General features: G+C 36.5%; 1 protein-coding gene across 2 annotated transcripts in view; it reads left to right on the top strand.

Moving 5' to 3' along the window:
• Positions 1-6,487: 6,487 nt before the first annotated feature.
• hdac9b (histone deacetylase 9b) overlaps positions 6,488-19,948 on the top strand; it is a 62,010-nt gene continuing 48,549 nt past the window's right edge. Inside the window, exons 1-2 of one of the 2 annotated variants that reach the window (XM_082149988.1) lie at positions 6,488-6,754; positions 6,939-7,064. In XM_082149988.1, coding sequence (XP_082006114.1) covers positions 6,739-6,754; positions 6,939-7,064 — 142 coding nt within the window. In that variant the 5' untranslated portion in view covers positions 6,488-6,738. Of the gene's footprint in view, positions 6,755-6,854; positions 7,065-19,948 lie in introns of those variants that run through there. The other variant, XM_082149989.1, reaches the window with a different exon arrangement.

Below are 19,948 nucleotides of genomic sequence, written 5' to 3'. Positions count from 1 at the left end.
CTCCCAGAATGCACTTGCTTCGCTGGCGGAGCAGGCCACTCCCAAGCCACGCCTCCCGGTTAGAGAGCGCAGTTGAAAACAACAAGGTTAGGCTACTAGTGAGTCTCCATGACGAGTTTACCCGGGATATCGAGATCGCCCAAAATGTCCGGGATTCGGCTTTTGCGTTCTACAGTCGCCATTCATCATGTTTACTGTGGCGAGCAGGACGAGACTGAGGTGCGCGGGAGAATGGCGCGAGGCCGGTGGCGTCATTACTGAGACGCACCGGTCTCCTATCTCTCACGGAGGAGCTGGAATTTTCTTAGCAATGTTAAAACGCACATCAGCCGATCACTTGTTTAGCGTTCATGTAAACACTACATTCAGATTCACCAATCGGAATGAATTCAGTTAGATTTAAACAAAAGGTGTGCATGTAAACAATGAATGGCGACTGCAGAAAGCAAAAGCCGAATCCCGCACATTTTGGACGATCTCGAAGGCCGGACATGTCCGGGAAAAAGAGGATGGTAACCCCTACTACTCAGCTTTCTCCTACTACTCAGCTTTCTCCACAGAGCAAGAGCCAGCTAGCTTAGCTTCCAAAGAAAGACGGCTGAAACTAGGTGTACATTCTGTGAGTGAGATCCCACCTCCTATAGGCGGGTTGAAAACATGCGGGACAGCTCCTCCTACTGGCTGTAGTCTTTAGCCTCTGGCCAGAAAATCCTCCGATGACGCAAAATGACGATTTTTGCGTCATCGGAGGATTTTTTTCAGACAAAAAATACATAAATCTCTCATCTCAGGGGGATATGAGGGTGGAAATCACGGTAATTCGAAAATTCTACAGGTTTTCTACTAATACAAAGCTTAATGCTAAATCCTGAAGTATCCCTTTAAGTAATTTTTTACTCTTGACAAAAGAGTAATTTTAGCCAATATACTGTAAAATAACATTTTGGTTTATCAGAAAGTGCTAATGTAATCCAAAATATTGCTAAAATATTAAATTGATATCGTCTCCATGACGGACATGCCCCGCCACCTCCCCCGAACAATGTTAGTAATAATAGGGATTTGAAAAAACAGTGTAAGAGAGCTCACAAACAGAAAGATCAGATGAAAAGTTGTGTAGAAGAGAAAGGAAACAACAAGATAATCAAATGAACAACAAGAAATTAATACTCAAGTGCCTTGTCGGTGTCCTTGCTCGGTGGAGTTGCACAGGTCGAGTCGTTGGTCTTTACACTCTTCGGTCGCACAGGAAGAGTCGTTGGTCTTTACACTCTTCGGTCGCACAGGTAGAGTCGTTGGTCTTTACACTCTTCGGTCTTCACTCGAGGGCTGCTGCAACCGCTGCCGCGGTGCACTAACCTATTTCAAAAACGCCTAATACCTCGTTATTGAATACAGCAGGCCACGCCCTACTATTTAGCTAAGGGAAACTCAAAAGTCATGACACACAAACAAATGCCACGTGGGTACGCGTTTTACCAGAGTAAAACACAGTAAATCAAACAAAGTTTCCTAGCAACAAAGAACCACGCTAAAATCTACTGGGAAAAGTAAACACTCACAGACTGATGTTCTCTCCTGTTGTTCGACTGCTTCTTCATTCTACTGACTATAAGTAACTTTGCAACTATATGTCAATTTATTCTAACCCTACCAGTCTAATGATACTCTACTAAACCTAATGAGAGGTAGTAGACATGTAGGTGCAACGTTACTTAGTCAACAGAATGTGTTAAAGGGACCATCAAAATAAAGTGAAACCTTTTATTCTGACTTTTTTGTATGTTTGTTTCTCAGAATTGTGATATTAGATTTGTGATATAAAAAGTCGGAGTTGCCTTAATTATTACTTTATTTTATTTTATCCCGTGGCAGAAACAAGCTTCCATAGAAAGGCCTATTTGTTTTGTTAATTTATTCAAAACCCTTCATTGTTTTTTTATATAAAAAATAGCTACTGCTCTGAATAAATTATTAATTAGCTTTGTAAGCCTTAAAGGGGACCTATTATGCTAAATACATTTTTACATGGTGCAACATAAATGTGTTCTGTTTTCTTTTGTTGTTTGATTCATTTTAACAGCAGTAGGCACTGTATATTTTGCTGCTTTCACTTTAATACACAAATCTACACATGCGATTTCTTTACTTTTTACGTTCACAGAAATAACTGACTGTGTTTATGTTAACTTTGTGTGTTTTTAACATAACTTTGTGTGTATTTGACAATTTAAGCGCAATAAGACGTGAGAGAACTTAGCTTAAAGGGATACTTCACCGTTTTTTCATATTAAACTATGTTATTCCCTTAACTAAGACGAGTTGATACATACCTCTCTCGTCTCAGTGCGTGCACTCAATCGCTCTGGCACGCGGCGACACTTTGATAGCACTTAGCTTAGCCCAGTTCATTTATTAGGGACCAAACACAGATGAAGTTAGAAGCGACCAAACACCTCCACGTTTTCCCTATTTAAATACAGTTACACGAGTAGTTACATGACCAAGTATGGTGACACAAAATAAAACATGGCGCTTTTCTAAGCGGGTAAAAAGGATAACTATAATGTATGGCGGAATAGCACTTGGAAGCACTTCGACTCGGCGCAGTAAAAAGTCACTCCTGAAAAATCCTCTCCCCCCCTCCCTCTCACTTCTGTCATTAGAACCAACGGGACTTTTTACTGCGCCGAGTCGAAGTGCTTCCAAGTGCTATTCCGCCATACATTTTAGTATACAACTACTCGTGTAACTGTATTTAAATAGGAAAAACAAGGAGGTGTTTGGTCGCTTCTAACTTCATCTCTGTTTGGTCCCTAATGAATGAACTGGGCTAAGCTAAGTGCTATCAAAGTGTTGCCGCGCGCCAGAGCGATTGAGTGCACGCATTGAGACGAGAGAGGTATGTATCAACTCGTCTTAGTTAAGGGAATAACATAGTTTAATATGAAAAAACGGTGAAGTATCCCTTTAAAGATGTAAAATAAGTCTCTGATGTCCCCAGAGTGTGTATGTGAAGTTTTAGCTCAAAATACCCCACAGATATTTTTATATAGCAAGTTAAAATTGTCACTTTTTGAGGGTGAGCAAAAACGCATTTTTTTTTGTGTCTGTCCCTTTAAATGCAAATGAGCTGCTGCTCCCCGCACAGATGGTGGAGCTTCAAAAGCTTGTATCCTGAAAATTTCAAAAACGTCCTTTTATGTTCAAACCGGAGTCAGACAAAGATGGAGACTCAAGAAGAAGTGACGTCACTAACAGGAATGTTGTGCAGTCCCTACCAGCCTTTTGTTGTAGTCCTTAAAAAGCATTTTCTTTAAAAGAAAATATCTCTCTTTGCTTTGAACTTTTAGCGTCCTCACTTTGCAGATGTTGTTTATGCTCAAACAGCAACATTACACACTAACTAAAGTAAAAAAAGTGTACTTTATATATTAGTACTTTAATACTAATGGGATGCGCCGTCTGACATCCAGCTCTCTGTGTGCGTGCTTAGGGTGTGTGCACTCAGAAAACCATATATCAGAAGTTTAGACTGATATGGCTTTAAAACACATGCAAATAATAAACTTTCATGATGATGAACTGTAACGTGGGCGTGACCACGATAGAGATGATAACCAAAACCAAACAGATGTTTTGTTCATTTTTTGCAGAATGTCTGAGGCACAAGCTGTAAAGGTTCCGCCCTCTTCTGGAAAGCAAGGTGGGGAGCAGCAGCTTATTTGCATTTAAAGATACATGCCGGAAAGCAGCATGTTTTTCCATCCACTCAAAAATGGGCAATTACAACATGGTATACTAAAAAAATGTGGGGTATTTTGAGCTGAAACTTCACAGACACATTCTGGGGACACCTGAGACTTGTATTACATCTTGTAAAAGGGGCATTAAAGGTCCCTTTTAAGTACTCCAATGTAGTTAGCAACTTTTTGTTTGAAGCTTGTCCTTTGAATAACTACATTTTAAATGTATATATACATGAATATGTATAGCCTATATTCACATCAATGAATAAAGTCTATTTAGAAGATAACTATTTATGTTGGATCTGGGGACATTACAAAAAACCCTCAGAAAAAGCATATTTAAATGAAATGCATTAAAGCAATTTTTTTAAGAGATGAGTAAGTAGTCCATTTTTTGGTAAAAAAAAAAAAAGAAAAAAAGATAACATCACACACTTTATGTCCCCAAATCAACATAGTCACACTCAAAGTGTTTGGATGATAATTAATCATGGTTCAGCAGTTCTGACAGAATGTGTGATGAAAGTCAAGAAATTACTGGTAACTGGAAGAAAAAAAAAATCACAAGGACAACTTAGTGGGACGAATGACTAAAACAGGTGAGACATGGTTAAAAATTTACCCGGGCAGTGTATTTTAATACCGCTAATGAATAGTCAGAAGGTCTGTGGTTCTGTTGACTCTCATTAAACCTAACTTTTTCTGTATAATGTGTAACATGCGTGCCTGGCACAGAGCAGCTTTTGCCTGATGAAGCCCAGCAGGTGTACGATTTTCCAGTCAGATGGCTTGAGGGGGCAGTGTCATCGCCATTACTGCCAGCTAAAGTCCTCGTGAACCCAGGATCATTCTCACCACAGATTTGTGTGAGTTGGAAATGTAAGAACAACAAATTCCAGCAAATTTTCTTTGGATATACAATGGCTATTCAAATGACTCATTCTTACAATTGAGTCAGAATGTCAGAACAGAAGCGCTATTTATATCAACATTTAATGTGGTAAATATGGACAGGGAACTATTGTTTTATGTAAAAGGGGTGCAATGAGATTCTTAAAAAAAAAAAAAATGTGTTCCACAGAAGAAAAAAAAGGATTTGTAAATGACACGGGGGAGTACATTTGGATTCATTTTTATTTTTGGGTATTCCTTACTATTACTTGAAGGTATTTCTCTGTGAAAAAGTGAGAACTGAAAGCTTTCAGAGTAGCAACAATGTACTTTTCCATTTCATGACAATGCTGAGATTTACATTACTGATTCATCACTTGTAGCATACAGCTTACAAAATCTCCCGTCGCGCACTTCTAAGTAGAAATACTCCGATATGAACATTTTGGTCGATACGATACCGATAACTGATCATTTTTTATATTTGAAAGCCAATAACCGATAAATTGGCCGATAAATTTAAATCCAACTTTTATATAATTTTGATCCTGATTACAAAAACAAGTCACCATTAAAAGCCATGTCCCAAGCACACAATTATAATTATGTTATCATTATAATTTTATGTAGCTTATATGTCAGACTTGCATGTTGGTCTTAACTGTATTTTCCTTTTTGAAGTCATTCCAATCATATTTCAAACAATTCAAAAACATCATGGCGAACAGTGCACATCAGCTTAAGTGCGTCTCAGCTGAAGGAAATAATAAATTTTTTATCGGCTTTAATATATTAGCCAAATTTTCTTATCGGCCCGATAACGATAACATTAAAAATGTACATGTATCGGCTGATACCGATATGGTGGCCGATATATCGTGCATCCCTACTTTTAAGCAACAGTTTCATTCCGTTACGAAATGAACCAGTGTTTGGAACAAATTGCTTGAGTAAATAATTCAATGCCTCAATCAAAAATATGGTAATTTGCCATCTGAACAATTTACTGGCTGAACAATTGAACTTGCAGAAATAGTTTGAAAGTGTGAAAAGTCTGCAACAGTCAGGTTCTGGAAGTAAAAATTGCATTGTTTTATCCATTGGGGAAGTGATTATAATCATAACTTATAAACCTTTAAAAAACAGACCTTCTGTGAGCTACAAGTTTGAAGCCATCAGTTCACATTATTTCAAGTTATTATTATTTTTTATAATCGTGTTCAGTAGTGGAATTCCTGCTGAAAAACTATATTACCCATGATTCTGTAAGAACTCTCCTCCAATCAGAGAATTGATAACAAATTGTGCCGAAAGAACACTTTTGTGTATATTTTAGTGTATATAAATGTATGCATATTTTTCAATAAACATAAAATATATTGTTTCTATATGCATTATTGTAGTTCTCTCACTGAGTCTTGCATCGTTGCCTTTTTGTCTGATCTGCAAAAACTTTTTTTGCTTCAAATCAAAGTTTGTAATGTTGTGATTCATCTTGTAGATGGTTATCTTAGTTCATAGCTTATAACACTTTAACAAAGACTTTTTAAAATCCCTATGGCAAAAAATAATAATAAAACAAAACAAACAAAAAACTTCCAGAACCAAAGCCGCTGAAAAAAGTTGGCGGGAAATTTTGTGATCAGTATCAGTTATCTTGGAAGCCACCCAGCCAATCAAATTCAAGGACTTGAACTAACTGTTGTATTATGCTTTTTATTACGCAGGTTTCATAGGAAGTGCTACCGAAATATGTTGTAGCGTTCAAGCGTGAGTTTTCTGACAGTGGCGTAGGACTGTGAACGTTCTGGAGTAATGTGTGAGAGTAAGTGAGAGGCAGCCAATGACTCAGTCCCCACATAACTGCTGTGTTTCAATTCTTTCAAACCGGTGAGATGGGGAAAGAGGAATAGTGAGAGCACGACTTTTTCATATCCTCAGACAATGTTCAGAGCCCTTTAAACTTCAGATGGCAATCAGACACCACTTCCTCTGCTGGTGACTTTCTGACAGGAATCTACAGTGGACGAGTGTATGAATGAGGTGCGTGTGCTAGACTGATCTCAGATTAATATTGCAACAGAGGAGTGACTACATTATGAAGAACAAGAAAGGTAAGTGCAAAATAAACTGTCGATAACGATTACGAATATATAAAAGTCTATGGCCAATCATAACATTAAAGATACAGTCTAGATTATGTAGTGTTATGGTATATTTTAATATAACATTGAAAAATGTATCACTGTTTTTTTCTCTGTTCCACACAGTAAATGTTTTTTGTTCTTGTAATAACAGCTTTAGGTGAAGGCTGTGACGACTATATGACACACGGATACTATGGGCCATTAGGATGGGACAGGAGAGCTCACCTCTTTCCCTTTAACACTCTAATCAGGCCAGAGCACTCAGTCTGGAGCTACGGTGAGTGGTATCCTACAGTATGTGTTTGTCTCTGTAACAAGCACTGGATGGTGTTATTGTGCAAGTGGACTTGCAAAACAAGAATTTGTGACAAACCAAATCATTACTCAGCAAAACTAGACATTACTTTCTAGCTTTTTGTGTTCAACGGGCAAAAATGACCAGGGCTCAATATGACAAAAATGCTTCACTTAGAATGTGCAAAAAATGATGAAAAATGCAAAAATAATGAATGACTGTTTTATCTAACATTTGATAACATTATCTAATATTTGATATATTTTGGACTTTTGGGTTTATTATGAGGTTAGTGCATCAGAGGCAAGTTTTGTAGAATATGTAAAGATACTTTAAAGTATATAAGTAAAAATAAATACACTGAAAAAAATGTGTAGAAACAATTGTCACTGAGAAATGATGACAATTGTCACTCCTAAATGATGCGTTAGGAGCTGCGTTTACAGATTTATTAAATTCATTTGGGGTCAAGCAAAACGTCACCGGACCAACTCATCGTCTTAATCATACACTCGATTTAATTATATCACACGGAACCGATCCAACCGATATAGATATCATTCCACAAAGTGATGAAGTCACTGATCACTACATGGTAACTTGCATATTACGTACTGCTGTAATATGTCATGCGGCGTCGCGTTATCAACCAGGCAGAACAATCCTCCCATCCACCATAGATAATTTCTCAAATTGCTTATCTAATCTGTCTCAGCTGCTGCCTGAACCCAAACAAACAGATGAACTAGAAGAACTAACTAGCACTATGAGCACCATTCTCTCTAGAACATTGGATGTGGTTGCACCTATTAAATTAAAAAAGGTCAGAGAGAAAAATAAAGCACCATGGTATAACAATACTACGCATGTTTTAAAGAGAGAAACCCGTATTTTAGAGCGTAAATGGAAACAAACTAATTTAGAGGTCTTTAGAATCGCGTGGAAAGACAGTATGTCACGTTATAAAAAGGCCCTAAAAGCTGCCAGGGCTGAGCACCTCCGCAAACTAATAGAAAACAACCAAAACAATCCAAGGTTTCTATTTAACACCGTGGCTAGACTAACAAATAAACAGACGTCACCCGAACAAAATATCCCGTTACAGTTCAGTAGTAATGATTTCATGAACTACTTCACTGAGAAAATAGAAAGCATCAGAACCACAATTATAAACGTTCAATCTTCAATCGCGCCTTACAATTCAGCTTCAATTATCACCCCGAAAGAACAATTACAGTGCTTTACAACTATAGAACAAAAAGAGTTAAATAAACTTATCACTTCATCTAAAACAACAACATGTTTATTAGATCCTATACCAACTAAACTACTGAAAGAAGTGTTATCTGTAGTGGAAGAGCCTCTCCTCAATATTATTAACTCGTCTTTATCTTTAGGTCATGTTCCAAGAACATTTAAACTGGCAGTTATAAAACCTCTCATTAAGAAACCACAATTAGATCATAATAATCTAGCAAATTATAGACCCATTTCAAATCTTCCATTTATGTCTAAAATATTAGAAAAAGTGGTGTCCGCTCAACTGGGCTCTTTCTTGCAACAAAATGATATCTATGAAAAGTTTCAGTCTGGATTCAGACCGCATCATAGCACTGAAACTGCGCTCGTTAAAATCACAAATGATTTACTTTTAGCTTCTGACCAAGGCTGTATCTCAATACTAGTTTTACTTGATCTTAGTGCTGCGTTCGATACTATAGATCACACAATACTCTTAGATCGACTACAAAATTATACTGGTGTTCAAGGACAAGCACTAAGCTGGTTCAAATCATACCTATCTGACCGCTACCATTTTGTCTATTTAAATGGAGAAAAATCGATCATAACTCCAGTAAACTATGGAGTGCCGCAGGGATCTGTATTAGGCCCCCTGTTATTTTCAATATATATGATGCCACTTGGAAATATTATAAGGAAACATGGAATTAGTTTCCATTGTTATGCTGATGACACTCAAATATATATTTCATCACGGCCGGATGAAAACGCTACATTTTCCAAATTGACAGAGTGTGTTAAAGATATAAAAGATTGGATGACGCGTAATTTTCTTTTATTAAATCCAGACAAGACAGAGGTAATACTTATCGGTTCAAAAAACCGCCCACAAAACCTCGCACAATACAACTTTAACATCATAGGATGTCCTGTTACTTTATCCTCTACAGTAAAAGACCTGGGTGTTATACTCGATTGCAACCTGTCTTTTGAAAATCATATTTCTTATGTTACAAAAACAGCCTTTTTCCACCTTAGAAACATTGCTAAGCTACGTAATATGCTATCAGTATCTGATGCAGAAAAGTTAGTTCATGCATTCATGACCTCGAGACTGGATTACTGTAATGCTTTATTAGCTGGTTGTCCTGCATCCTCAATAAACAAGCTACAGTTAGTCCAAAATGCCGCCGCTAGAGTTCTTACGAGATCAAGAAAATATGATCATATAACACCGATTTTATCATCACTGCATTGGTTACCTATAAAGTTCCGTATTAATTACAAGGTATTGCTACTGACTTATAAAGCCCTAAACGGCTTAGCTCCAGTCTATTTAACGGATCTTCTATCGCCCTATAATCCATCGCGCTCTTTGAGATCACTAAATTCAAGGCTTTTGGTCATACCTAGGATATCCAGAACCACCAAAGGAGGGAGAGCATTTTCACATTTGGCTCCAAAACTCTGGAATAGTCTTCCTGATACTGTTCGTTGCTCAGACTCGCTCTCCCAGTTTAAAACTAGATTAAAGTCGCATCTCTTCAGCCAGGCATTCATATAATCCTACAGTTCAAACTACAATCCGGCCTCTATCCAATGCCAGAGGAGAACTGGCCCCCGACTGAGCCTGGGTTCTCCCAAGGTTTTTTTTTCTCCATTAAGGCACCTGATGGAGTTTTAGGACACCATTAGGTCACTTGATGGAGTTTTTCGGTTCCTTGCCACTGTTGCCTTTGGCTTGCTCAGTTGGGGATATTTTGGGGATATTTAATTTAATTTTATCAATCAATAAATTCCTCTTGAAACAAACTTTGTTGTATTATTTTAATTTAATACTGTGAAGCTGCTTTGATGCAATCTGTATTGTGAAAAGCGCTATACAAATAAACTTGACTTGACTTGACTTGACAAGGGAACAACAAATAACACGTTGTCTCTTTGCGGTTGATTTGTGTTAAATACAACATATTTAATGTTTTATTTATATTTAATGAAACTCACATTAAAGGATACTATGTAACTTTTGGCCCTCTAGTGGTTAAAAAACAAAACTGAATGTATTTTGCAGAAGAACATTGTTTTGGTTGTGCTTGACTGTACGGATGCATTTGGTTATCAGACTGCTCATAAAAAATTCACTTCTAGGCTTAAGAGATATCTAGTTTAGATGGAAAGGATCTCAAGCTGACTAGCTGAATAGATTCATTAATCCATTAATAACACTTTGAATTGAACATGAAATTTTGCGGTAAAACAACAGAAATAGTAATTTTTGTTTCAAATAAATGCTGCAGCACAAATACAAGTTCTCTCATTAAACTCTCTAGATGGTGAAGGCTGATTCTCGAAGTCCTTAAAGGCATACTATGCAGTTTCCGTTTTTGTCAAACAGCGACCCCTAGAGTCGCTGTGTGTGGAGTACTTGTATTTAACATGGTCAGTTTCTCGTTTTCTTTTCCTTGACTCTTCCGACCGTGCTTTCTTCGTTTTCTTCATCGATTCTGCCATGATTCTAATCTGAAATGTGTGCGAGTGTCTTCCATAGTGGCTGCTTCATATGTTGCTGATGTATGTGACGTCGTGCCGTAAAGCAAGTCGTGATTCTCGCGAGATTTGGCGGGGCGCCACCTCTCAAACCTGCATTGCTGGCCGCCCCCCGCCCCCCGCTTTGCTATCGGGATGATTCGCCCTACTACGCAAATTAGCATTTGATAATTTGATAATGTATTGGACTGTTTTAGTGCCTACACAACTGCATAAAGTTAATTTGTACTTGATTGTAATTGAGAGAGTAGTGAATTAGGAATCATGGAATACTGAGTGAATTTTTTTTTTTTTTATTATTACCCACCACCTCATATTAAAATTAATTAAATAGTAATAAAAGGGCACACACTATAGCTAAAGTTTAACTTGCTCAGTTAGCTTGGTTCTGGTTCTCAAAATATCCAATAGCTTGTTCTACATTGTTGCATCTTCATGGATGAGATAACATGCAGATAAATACGGTAGTCCAAAGATTATTCAACCTTCAACGCGTTTTATATAATCAATGAACTCTGAACGTTTTATATAATCAATGAACTCTTCAACCAATTCTGATTTTGTCAAAAAAAGTTTAACTTTCTATATTAGTTGTCAAAATAAATAATAATTTAATAACATACCTAAATTAAAAAGGAAAACAAAAGTTCTCTTTTGAATCCCCATGTGCAAGAATGTGAACAAGGCGGAAGTCAACAGCGCATAATGTAAAATGTTATGTTTTTCATAATGTAATGTTGCCAGAATGTAAAATTAGTTATTTTATGGATTTTAAAAATTATCCATTTTTGTTTGTGGGTGGGAGACATATAAGCCTGAAAAAAGTTTTTATTTTTTACTTCAAATATTACACATAAAAAATATTGAGTTGTGTTGTACTGACTCTTGCATTTCCCACAATATATGTGGTCTTTTAGATTTTGTATTTGAAATTGGATTTATTCACCAATTTGTTGCATTCGTGCCTAAAATTGTCATATGGTGTGACATAAAAGTTATTCTATATAAAATGAAAATGGGATATACTCTCCCTAAGTAACTAACTTCAACATAAATTGTTTTCATTACTATCTTAAGATTTAACATTTCTTTTGTGCAGATTCATTAGATTTTGTATTGTTTTTCTAAATCATCATGCAAAGTAAGTCATCTCTCCTCAGCCTTTCCAGATATTTTAGATTAATTATGTTAAACCCGGTTATAAATCTATGAAAATGCTTGTGACTCTTGCTGATACTATTTCTCTTGTGTTCCGTTGACTTTTTTATGATTTATAATTAAGAAAGTATTTTTACTGGCACAATTCTGAATGTCACACCAAATTATATAGTGTCACGCTATATGATGAACTGCACCAATCCACAATTTGTCAATGCAAAAAACTGTATTTTATTTGCATTCAACATTCAATTAATTCAATTCAGTTAACATTAATCAAAAAACATACTAACATTGTTTTAAAACTTTTAAAATGATAAGAAACTCATAAATATGAGTAAATCAAACACCATCTCACTTCAAGAACATTAAATTAAGTATAAAATTGAAAAGAAATACATTAATTGTATAGGTAATTTAATGTTCACTATTAAACATTCACTATTATCATTGAATATGTTTTGAATAGTTATTTATTTATCATTAAAAAAGGTGTATGTAATATTGTGTGACAAATATATCATATGGTGTGACTTAGAAAAACAGCATATGATACAGTGTCACACCATATGACGTTTTGTTCAGTTAAGCTAATCTCTTAGTTAACTAAAAACAGCTAGCTTATACTTAGCATGTAAATTGCCACATGGCAGGAATGATTTTTAAGAATTAATAAGTAAAATTCGTATAAAAGTGTTTCATTTTTATGTAAATAATGTCACACCATAAGACACAAAACATTGACCACTAGTGAGCATATCAGATACAGAGCTTTTTAATTAAAAATTAAAAAGCCAGAACTCAACTCTTGACCTTGCAAACCACTCCAGAGATGACACTGCAACTTACTGGTTGACTGTGGACCTCTTCATCATAATGATGTCCAAATTATTGCCTGTTCAAAATATAGATTGCAGTGTCACACCATATGACGCCCATTTTACGGACAAAATATATTTGGCCAGAACTTGCTTTAAAATCATCCACAGACATCAACACTTTCTGTGTCTGTTGAAATGGCCTAATTCTGTTACTTAAACTGTAAATCTATCAATTATTTATACTTTGCTGATATATATTGTCATATTAGTAAGGTCACACATATCCCGGACAGTCACACCACATGACAATTTTGATGTTTAGATAAAAATTTGAAGTAGAGGTCTTTATACACCAACTACAGCTATGGTATGCTGTAATAATATCTTGTCAGAGGAACAACATGAAGATATATATTTTTAACAAATACCCATTTTTATTAGGTTATGACATCATGGACGGGTAGAATTGCATGTCATGTCTCCCACCCTTGTCCTTTACAAATTAACGCAAAATGAATGCCTATCGTCTAGTACAAATGCACAGCGCTCACATTTATTTGGACATTAAAAACATTACATATCAGTTTGTGCCTTATATTGTGATCTCACATAGCAGAATATTTTAATCCAGACACATGTGACGCATATATAACAAATACATGCATGCAGTTTTGACAGCTTTAATCGCCTTTTTGATTCTTACATGAGTTAATTGACGACAACTACGGCTACTACGCCGCATTTGCGTGTGATGTGCGTACCGCAAGCACAGTACAACGGCTGTCAGCCATATGACAGGAAAGTTAGTTTTACTGACATTTGGCCTGACAACATCTCATCAAAGATAACCAACTGAATAAGGACAACGCCCTTTTCTCAGCATCTGACAGAAATGTCACAAGCTTTCACATACATCTTCTAAAATAAAAGTAGCATCAGAAAAAAAGAGAATTACGTTCGTTGTTGACTGCACACTATTCGACTTACTCAAAACTGTCTTGCAACCCACCAGTTGAGAAAGATTGACTCTATATTTACTATAGTATGTGCATATCACTGTCTGATGTTCTGCTGAAGCTCATTCGGCACTTGCACATTTCCGCACTCGTTTGACTTGCGCCTGGCGCTGAGGTGAAGTTGGAGTGTGCGTCTGAAAAGTCTCACCATTTTTGTAGTCTTAAAGAGACTGTTCGGCGTTTTAAAAAACGCAATTTTTGTCAATAAAAAAAGAGACAGAAACAGCAGTTGTGAGAGGGGTGGCCAAAGGGGTGGACCAAGCCTTAGACCAAGGCCTTACACCCTTAGACCAAGGGTGGCCACGGCCACCCCTGGCCACCCCCTAGCTCCGCCAGTGCGTGTATGTATTGGCAGTAGCAAGTCCTGAACTTGCTCTGCAGCAGCGATAACAGCAGCAGCGTACCAGATCTATTCCGTCAAGATCAAACATATCAACATTCTCATATCCATTACCATGCCAAACACTCAGAGTTGTCATGACAGAACTGCTTTCAACTCTGATGTGACACTAAAGACTGGAGTAATGGCTGATTTGCTATCAGAGGAATAAATGACATTGTAAAATATATTAAAATTGAAATCAGGTCCTAATCATTTTATTTATTTATTTTTTAATTACTGTTTTTACAGGATTTTTAATGAAAGAAATGCAGCCTTAGTGCAAGAAACTTGGTGCAAGAAACTTTTGAACAGTTGCATATACAATGTGCTTTTTCCCGAACTTGTATATCCCTGTTGATTCTTCATTGTGAAGTACTGGAGTGTGGGCAGGGATTTGGTAGCTGTTATTGTGAGAGAGAAACTTGGATGGGGAAGTGTAATGTGCCTGAAAGAGGAAACGCTGAAAGCTTCACACATCCTTGCGCAAATAGGATAGTACATTCATGAGATGTCCTTTCACAAGCTTCCTGTTTGACTCGAAAAACTGAAAGGCTTCTTTTGTAATTTGTGGGTTTCTCAGAAACGGAAGGGAGACACAATGAGTAATAGGCCTGCTTTGACCAAATGGGTGATTAAGACATTTTAATGATGTGAGATCATATGAAAGACACGTTCTCCTCATCAGACCTTTAGATCTGAAGCGTGTAGCTCGAAGTAAATATTTCCTTGTTAAACAGTGTTAGGCGGATGATGAACCCTAACAATGAGAGCAGCATGGGTCGATTTCACACTTGTGGCCCGGTATGGATCAGAGTATGCCATGCATCATAGTACCCCCGTAATGATGAGCTTACATACGTACCAGTGATCTAATCTTAGATTGAATCCATTTAGAGATCAATCAATAAGAGTGCAGACAGGGGTGGAGCTGAACAGAACGAGAGCTATTGTGCTCTATATTGGGAGCCATTTCAGGCTTGACGCAGAACATGGTCTCTAAGCAACAGCATCAGATTTTAAAGTAACAGAGCTGTCTACATTTCCATAGCGGTAGGGAAACAACTTACCTGCACTCACCAGCACACATATCTGAAAACACAATACATTGAATCGATTTTTGGGGAGTCTTTTGCATTAGATTAAATATTAAATATGCACTTGGGATTAAAAGAAGCCCTTATCGTCAGAAACTCGATGATTTGTGCAACCTCAGTACAGAATTGCATTTTGAGTGAACGGATAGAAAAATTAAACTGTGGCTATCAAGTTTTGCCACCTGCTGGTAAAAGATAAAAGAAGCAATCACTCCAAGCCTGAAAACAACGCACCATGTACTGCATCATTCATTTCTGTGCAGTTTATAAGGCAAATGGATGTACAAATATTTTAAAAATCGACAGATTTTGTGCCTGTATGGGTTTGAGAGAGAAAACGTGTGCGGAAAAGTGTGATAATTCTGTGCAAATGCATCTGTGGTTTGCTCCATCTCTCAGCAGCAGTGGCCCTTCACACATGTCATACTCATCCTTCTACTGCTGGCAGAATGGAGATGTGACCAGCTGACAGTCACACAGCTTTTTGAACTGCTTACTCAAACCTTTATGGACGTTTCTTCATTTTTTATTTATATTAACACTCTCACATTAAAGAATACTATGTAACTTCTGGCCCTCTAGTGGTTTAAAAGAACTGCATGCATTTTGCAGAAGAACATTGTTTTGGTTGTGCTTTGGCTCTAAAGTAAAAAGTTGAAAATTGCTTAGCTTATTTTGAAGAGTTAAAGCAATGTATAAACATGTTGTCATAACTTATTGATTACATTTTTATAAAAATTTTTACAGTGTACCTACATGTAATTATATCCGTAATTCATTTCTATAATTACATCTGTTGAACCTTCCTTTATACCTTAACCCACCAGTATACTTTCCCGTATCCCACCTCAATGGCAGCAAAAGTGTTTTGCAATAGGGGAGCGCGGGGCACAACCTAACGCAGGGCTAGTTGTAACACGCTTGTTTTAAATACTTCCGCACATGCTTGGATGACGAAACTTTGTGTATTTACTAGTTGCCATATCAACACTATATAGAAAAAAAAATTCCGCCAAATTTTTTATTTTTTGCAAGATATCCATAGACATTTATTAAACCATAGCAAAAGTACATTTCTTACTGAAGTTAATTTTTCATCTCTATTTTTTGTGTTTATTTAAAATAAGACAAATCTGATATTATTTTAATCTCCAAGATGTTATTTAACAGTTGAGATAGTTATTTAATGCTTCACTAACTAGCAGAAGCAGGGTTTAAATCCCAGTTGTGCAGGCGGGGCATGTTGTAACACTGCGTTACAATGTGCCCCTATTAGAAATATGCTATTATATTCTATACTTTTATTAATTTTATTGAGAAAACGTGAGAAAAAGGTGAATAAAGACTGAGAGTCAATGTTCAGAAATTACTATTTATTTATTTGTTTTGAACTATGTTGTATAGCTGTGTTTTCATGTGTTCATAGTCAAAACTCAAAAATGAGTTTATATTTAATTATTAAAAATGGTCATTATTTTATATGAAATTTTTTTTTTATTGTATTTTATTTAGAAAATATTTTAGTTTGTTTTGTATATTTTTTTTATTAGATCAGATAACATTTTAAGCTGTCATATGTTATGTTACAATGTGCCCACACACATGTTACAATGTACCCCACCTATGGGGCATGTTGTCACATTTCACTTCCATTCTTTCGGGGTATATCAAGAAAAAAGTATATACTGTATTAATAAAACAAAAACACATAATTGTACTAGACATGTGGAAAATTAATGTGGGAAAAAATAAATACTCTGAACCATAAGTAGATTTACACAAACTGAGAAAGTCAAAAAGCGTTACTTTGTGCCCCGCTCTCCCCTACAACATGAACAATGAGTACATTGTACCTAACAATTCGTTTTTTATGTACATAGAGAAACCTAATATAATGTGTGACCTATAATCACATTTTACTAATCAAAACGGTGAAATACACTTTAACTATTTCAATATTGTGTGAAAATAATTTATGTACATTTTAACCCAAATTATGACTGGTTGTGTAATTATATCCACCACAAACCAAAAGCCTAGTGTACGTGGTTCCCATGGAGACAACAGTGTCAGTGAAGTGCATTCTTGATTTGAAATATGAGACATAATGTGTAAAGAAAACAAAGAACATTCAAGGCAAATATCATAATATTTTAAACTGTAATATTTTGATTGTGCCGATTCCAGTCAAGCTGCAGAAAGAAATAGTGTTGAAAGTGTGAAAATACTGCATTAAGTGTATTTGGACTCTAAAAAATGCTGGGTTGTTTCAACGCATGCTTTGGTCAAATATGGACAAACCCAACCATTGGTTTGAATGTAAATTACCTTTTAAACCCAACGGTTGAGTTTGTCCATTTTTGACCCAAACATGGGTTGAAACAACCCAGCATTTTGCTAGTTATGAAATAAGCTTTAGCAAGATGGGGGAGTCAGCATTTTTTCAAAAAAAAAATTAAAACGTAATTTCCACCACAGAATGAACGGTGATTTGAAATGTTGTGTAAATTACATGGATTTATGACTGTTCTGGGAAAAACAAATAAAACAGCATTATCCTTCATGCATTTATTTCCACTGTTGGAAATTATTAGAAGACACATTAAACTAGCGAGTTTGAAAAGGGTTTCAATGTAGTAAGTTTAATTTCAAAAGCAAGAAAAAAATAAACAAGAAACAAAATGATTTATAGACTTTTTAAAGCTTTTATCACAAAGAATCTGGGTAATACTGAACAAATTTTGTAATGTATGCACATGTGCCCATTGATTTTCTGTTGTGACTCACTGAGGGCACAGAAATTTAAAGTAAACGTAGACAGATGATAGCTTATAACATTCTAAAACTCTTGACTTTGGGGGAATATCTCAGTTTACAGTGAGGACGGACACATTGAGTAATAATGAGTGTAATTAATTATTGCAGGACTGTCTGTTAAGCTGAGGGCAAGAGAAGTCTAAAGGAAAGAGAACTAATTCTTTCACTCTCTGGAGGGTCATAAAATGCCTTCGACATTGAAGGTTGAGTTATTTTAGGGCAGGCCTAATTTACTACGCCTTCTCTCATCTCCAGCTAATAATCTGAACCTCTCTCCAAAAAGACTTGAAATATTGGAATTAACTGCAATATAATTTTACTAAAATCATTATTTGCTGAGCCCTTTGTAATTTGTGTTATAGCAAGTTGTAGAAAAACTTTTCTACTCCTTGTAAACAACACAGATGGAATGTTAGCGGTTATCAACAAGACAGGTGCGACCGACTGCATTCCATCTCAGCGTGAGATCTGTGATTCCCATTACCATACATACTTGTTTTGACCCTGATAGCAGTAACAGACATTTCAGGGTGACATAGACCAGGTCCCATCATTCTAGGGGCCCAGGTCACCACGCTCTGTGATTGGACCGCCCTTTGTTCTGGCCTTTCATCCGCAGTGCACCTGCTCTGCCCCTCCCTTGGGCCGTCCTGGTGAGTTATGGGGTAGCGCTGCATAGAAAGGCGTGAAATGAGAAATGTGAAGTTGCTTTAAGTTTCCACATGCTTTAGTCACACTAAGTGGTGCCCCTGTTTGGTGTCTAAAGCAGGGAAGCAATATACCCCAGATGTGTGTGATTGACAGGAGGCTTCTGAATATTGTTCTAGCATGATATGGTCTGATACAATTCCAGTGACACGCAATTTGTCCATCCTTTCTTCAGTATCAGTATATTGTTGTATATTGTATATTGTTATTGCCGGGACCTGACTACAAAAGTTTGTTCCTTTAATGTACAGCATGTTTTGTAATGACAATAAACTACTACTACTAAACTACTACTACTACTACTAAAATATAGTACATTCAAAGACAGTTTGTGATTTCAGGTGTAGCTACCGTTTTTGGAATGAATTAGTTAAGTGGATGATTCAATGACTCTCTTAAAATAGCAGTTACTTGTTTCAGTCCTAAATGAATCCATGTTTTGGATGAATTAGTTAAATTGAAGGACAATTCCGGTATTTAACAGTTTGAGTCTATTTTGTAGTTTGTTTTGGATGAACAAAGAGTAATTGAGACAATTGAGACTTTGTCCAAACAGAGTGGTGGACAAAGAAATTTTGACAATGGTTCCTGTCTCGACTTTTTGACTATTTTAGAATTGCCCATGACCGCTTTAGAATGGGAGTCTATGGCCATGCACAAACATGCCCTTAAAACAACCCTTAACGTTCGTTTTCAAAACTGTTCAACTCACCGAGTGGTTAGTGGTGTTCGTTGATGTTCCAAAACAAGTAGGGTAGCGAAATACAGTTTCTGTCGTGTTTTATTTGGCATTTTGTAAAATCCCATTGATTTCCGTTGGAGGACTCATTGCTCGATGATATTACTGCGCTACCGGAAACGGAAAGGGGGCTGTTTACATTTGGTTGTAGTCTTTTATGGTCTTTTCGCTCGGTTCTCTTACTCTCAGAAGGCTAGCGTGAGCAACTGCTTCAGACTCAAATGGAAGTTTATACGTGGTTGTGAGGTATCTGAAAAAATTGTTCCACTATAGAAAAATAAATGGATTGAAATCATACATTGCGCCGATATATTTGTTTTTATTCATCAACGAACACCACTA

The sequence above is a fragment of the Leuciscus leuciscus genome (genome assembly GCF_965113295.1).
Source record: "Leuciscus leuciscus genome assembly, chromosome: 20".
Taxonomy (NCBI): Eukaryota; Metazoa; Chordata; class Actinopteri; order Cypriniformes; family Leuciscidae; genus Leuciscus; species Leuciscus leuciscus.
The sequence above is the reverse complement of the archived record's forward strand: the minus strand, read 5'-3'. Positions and strand labels throughout refer to the sequence as shown.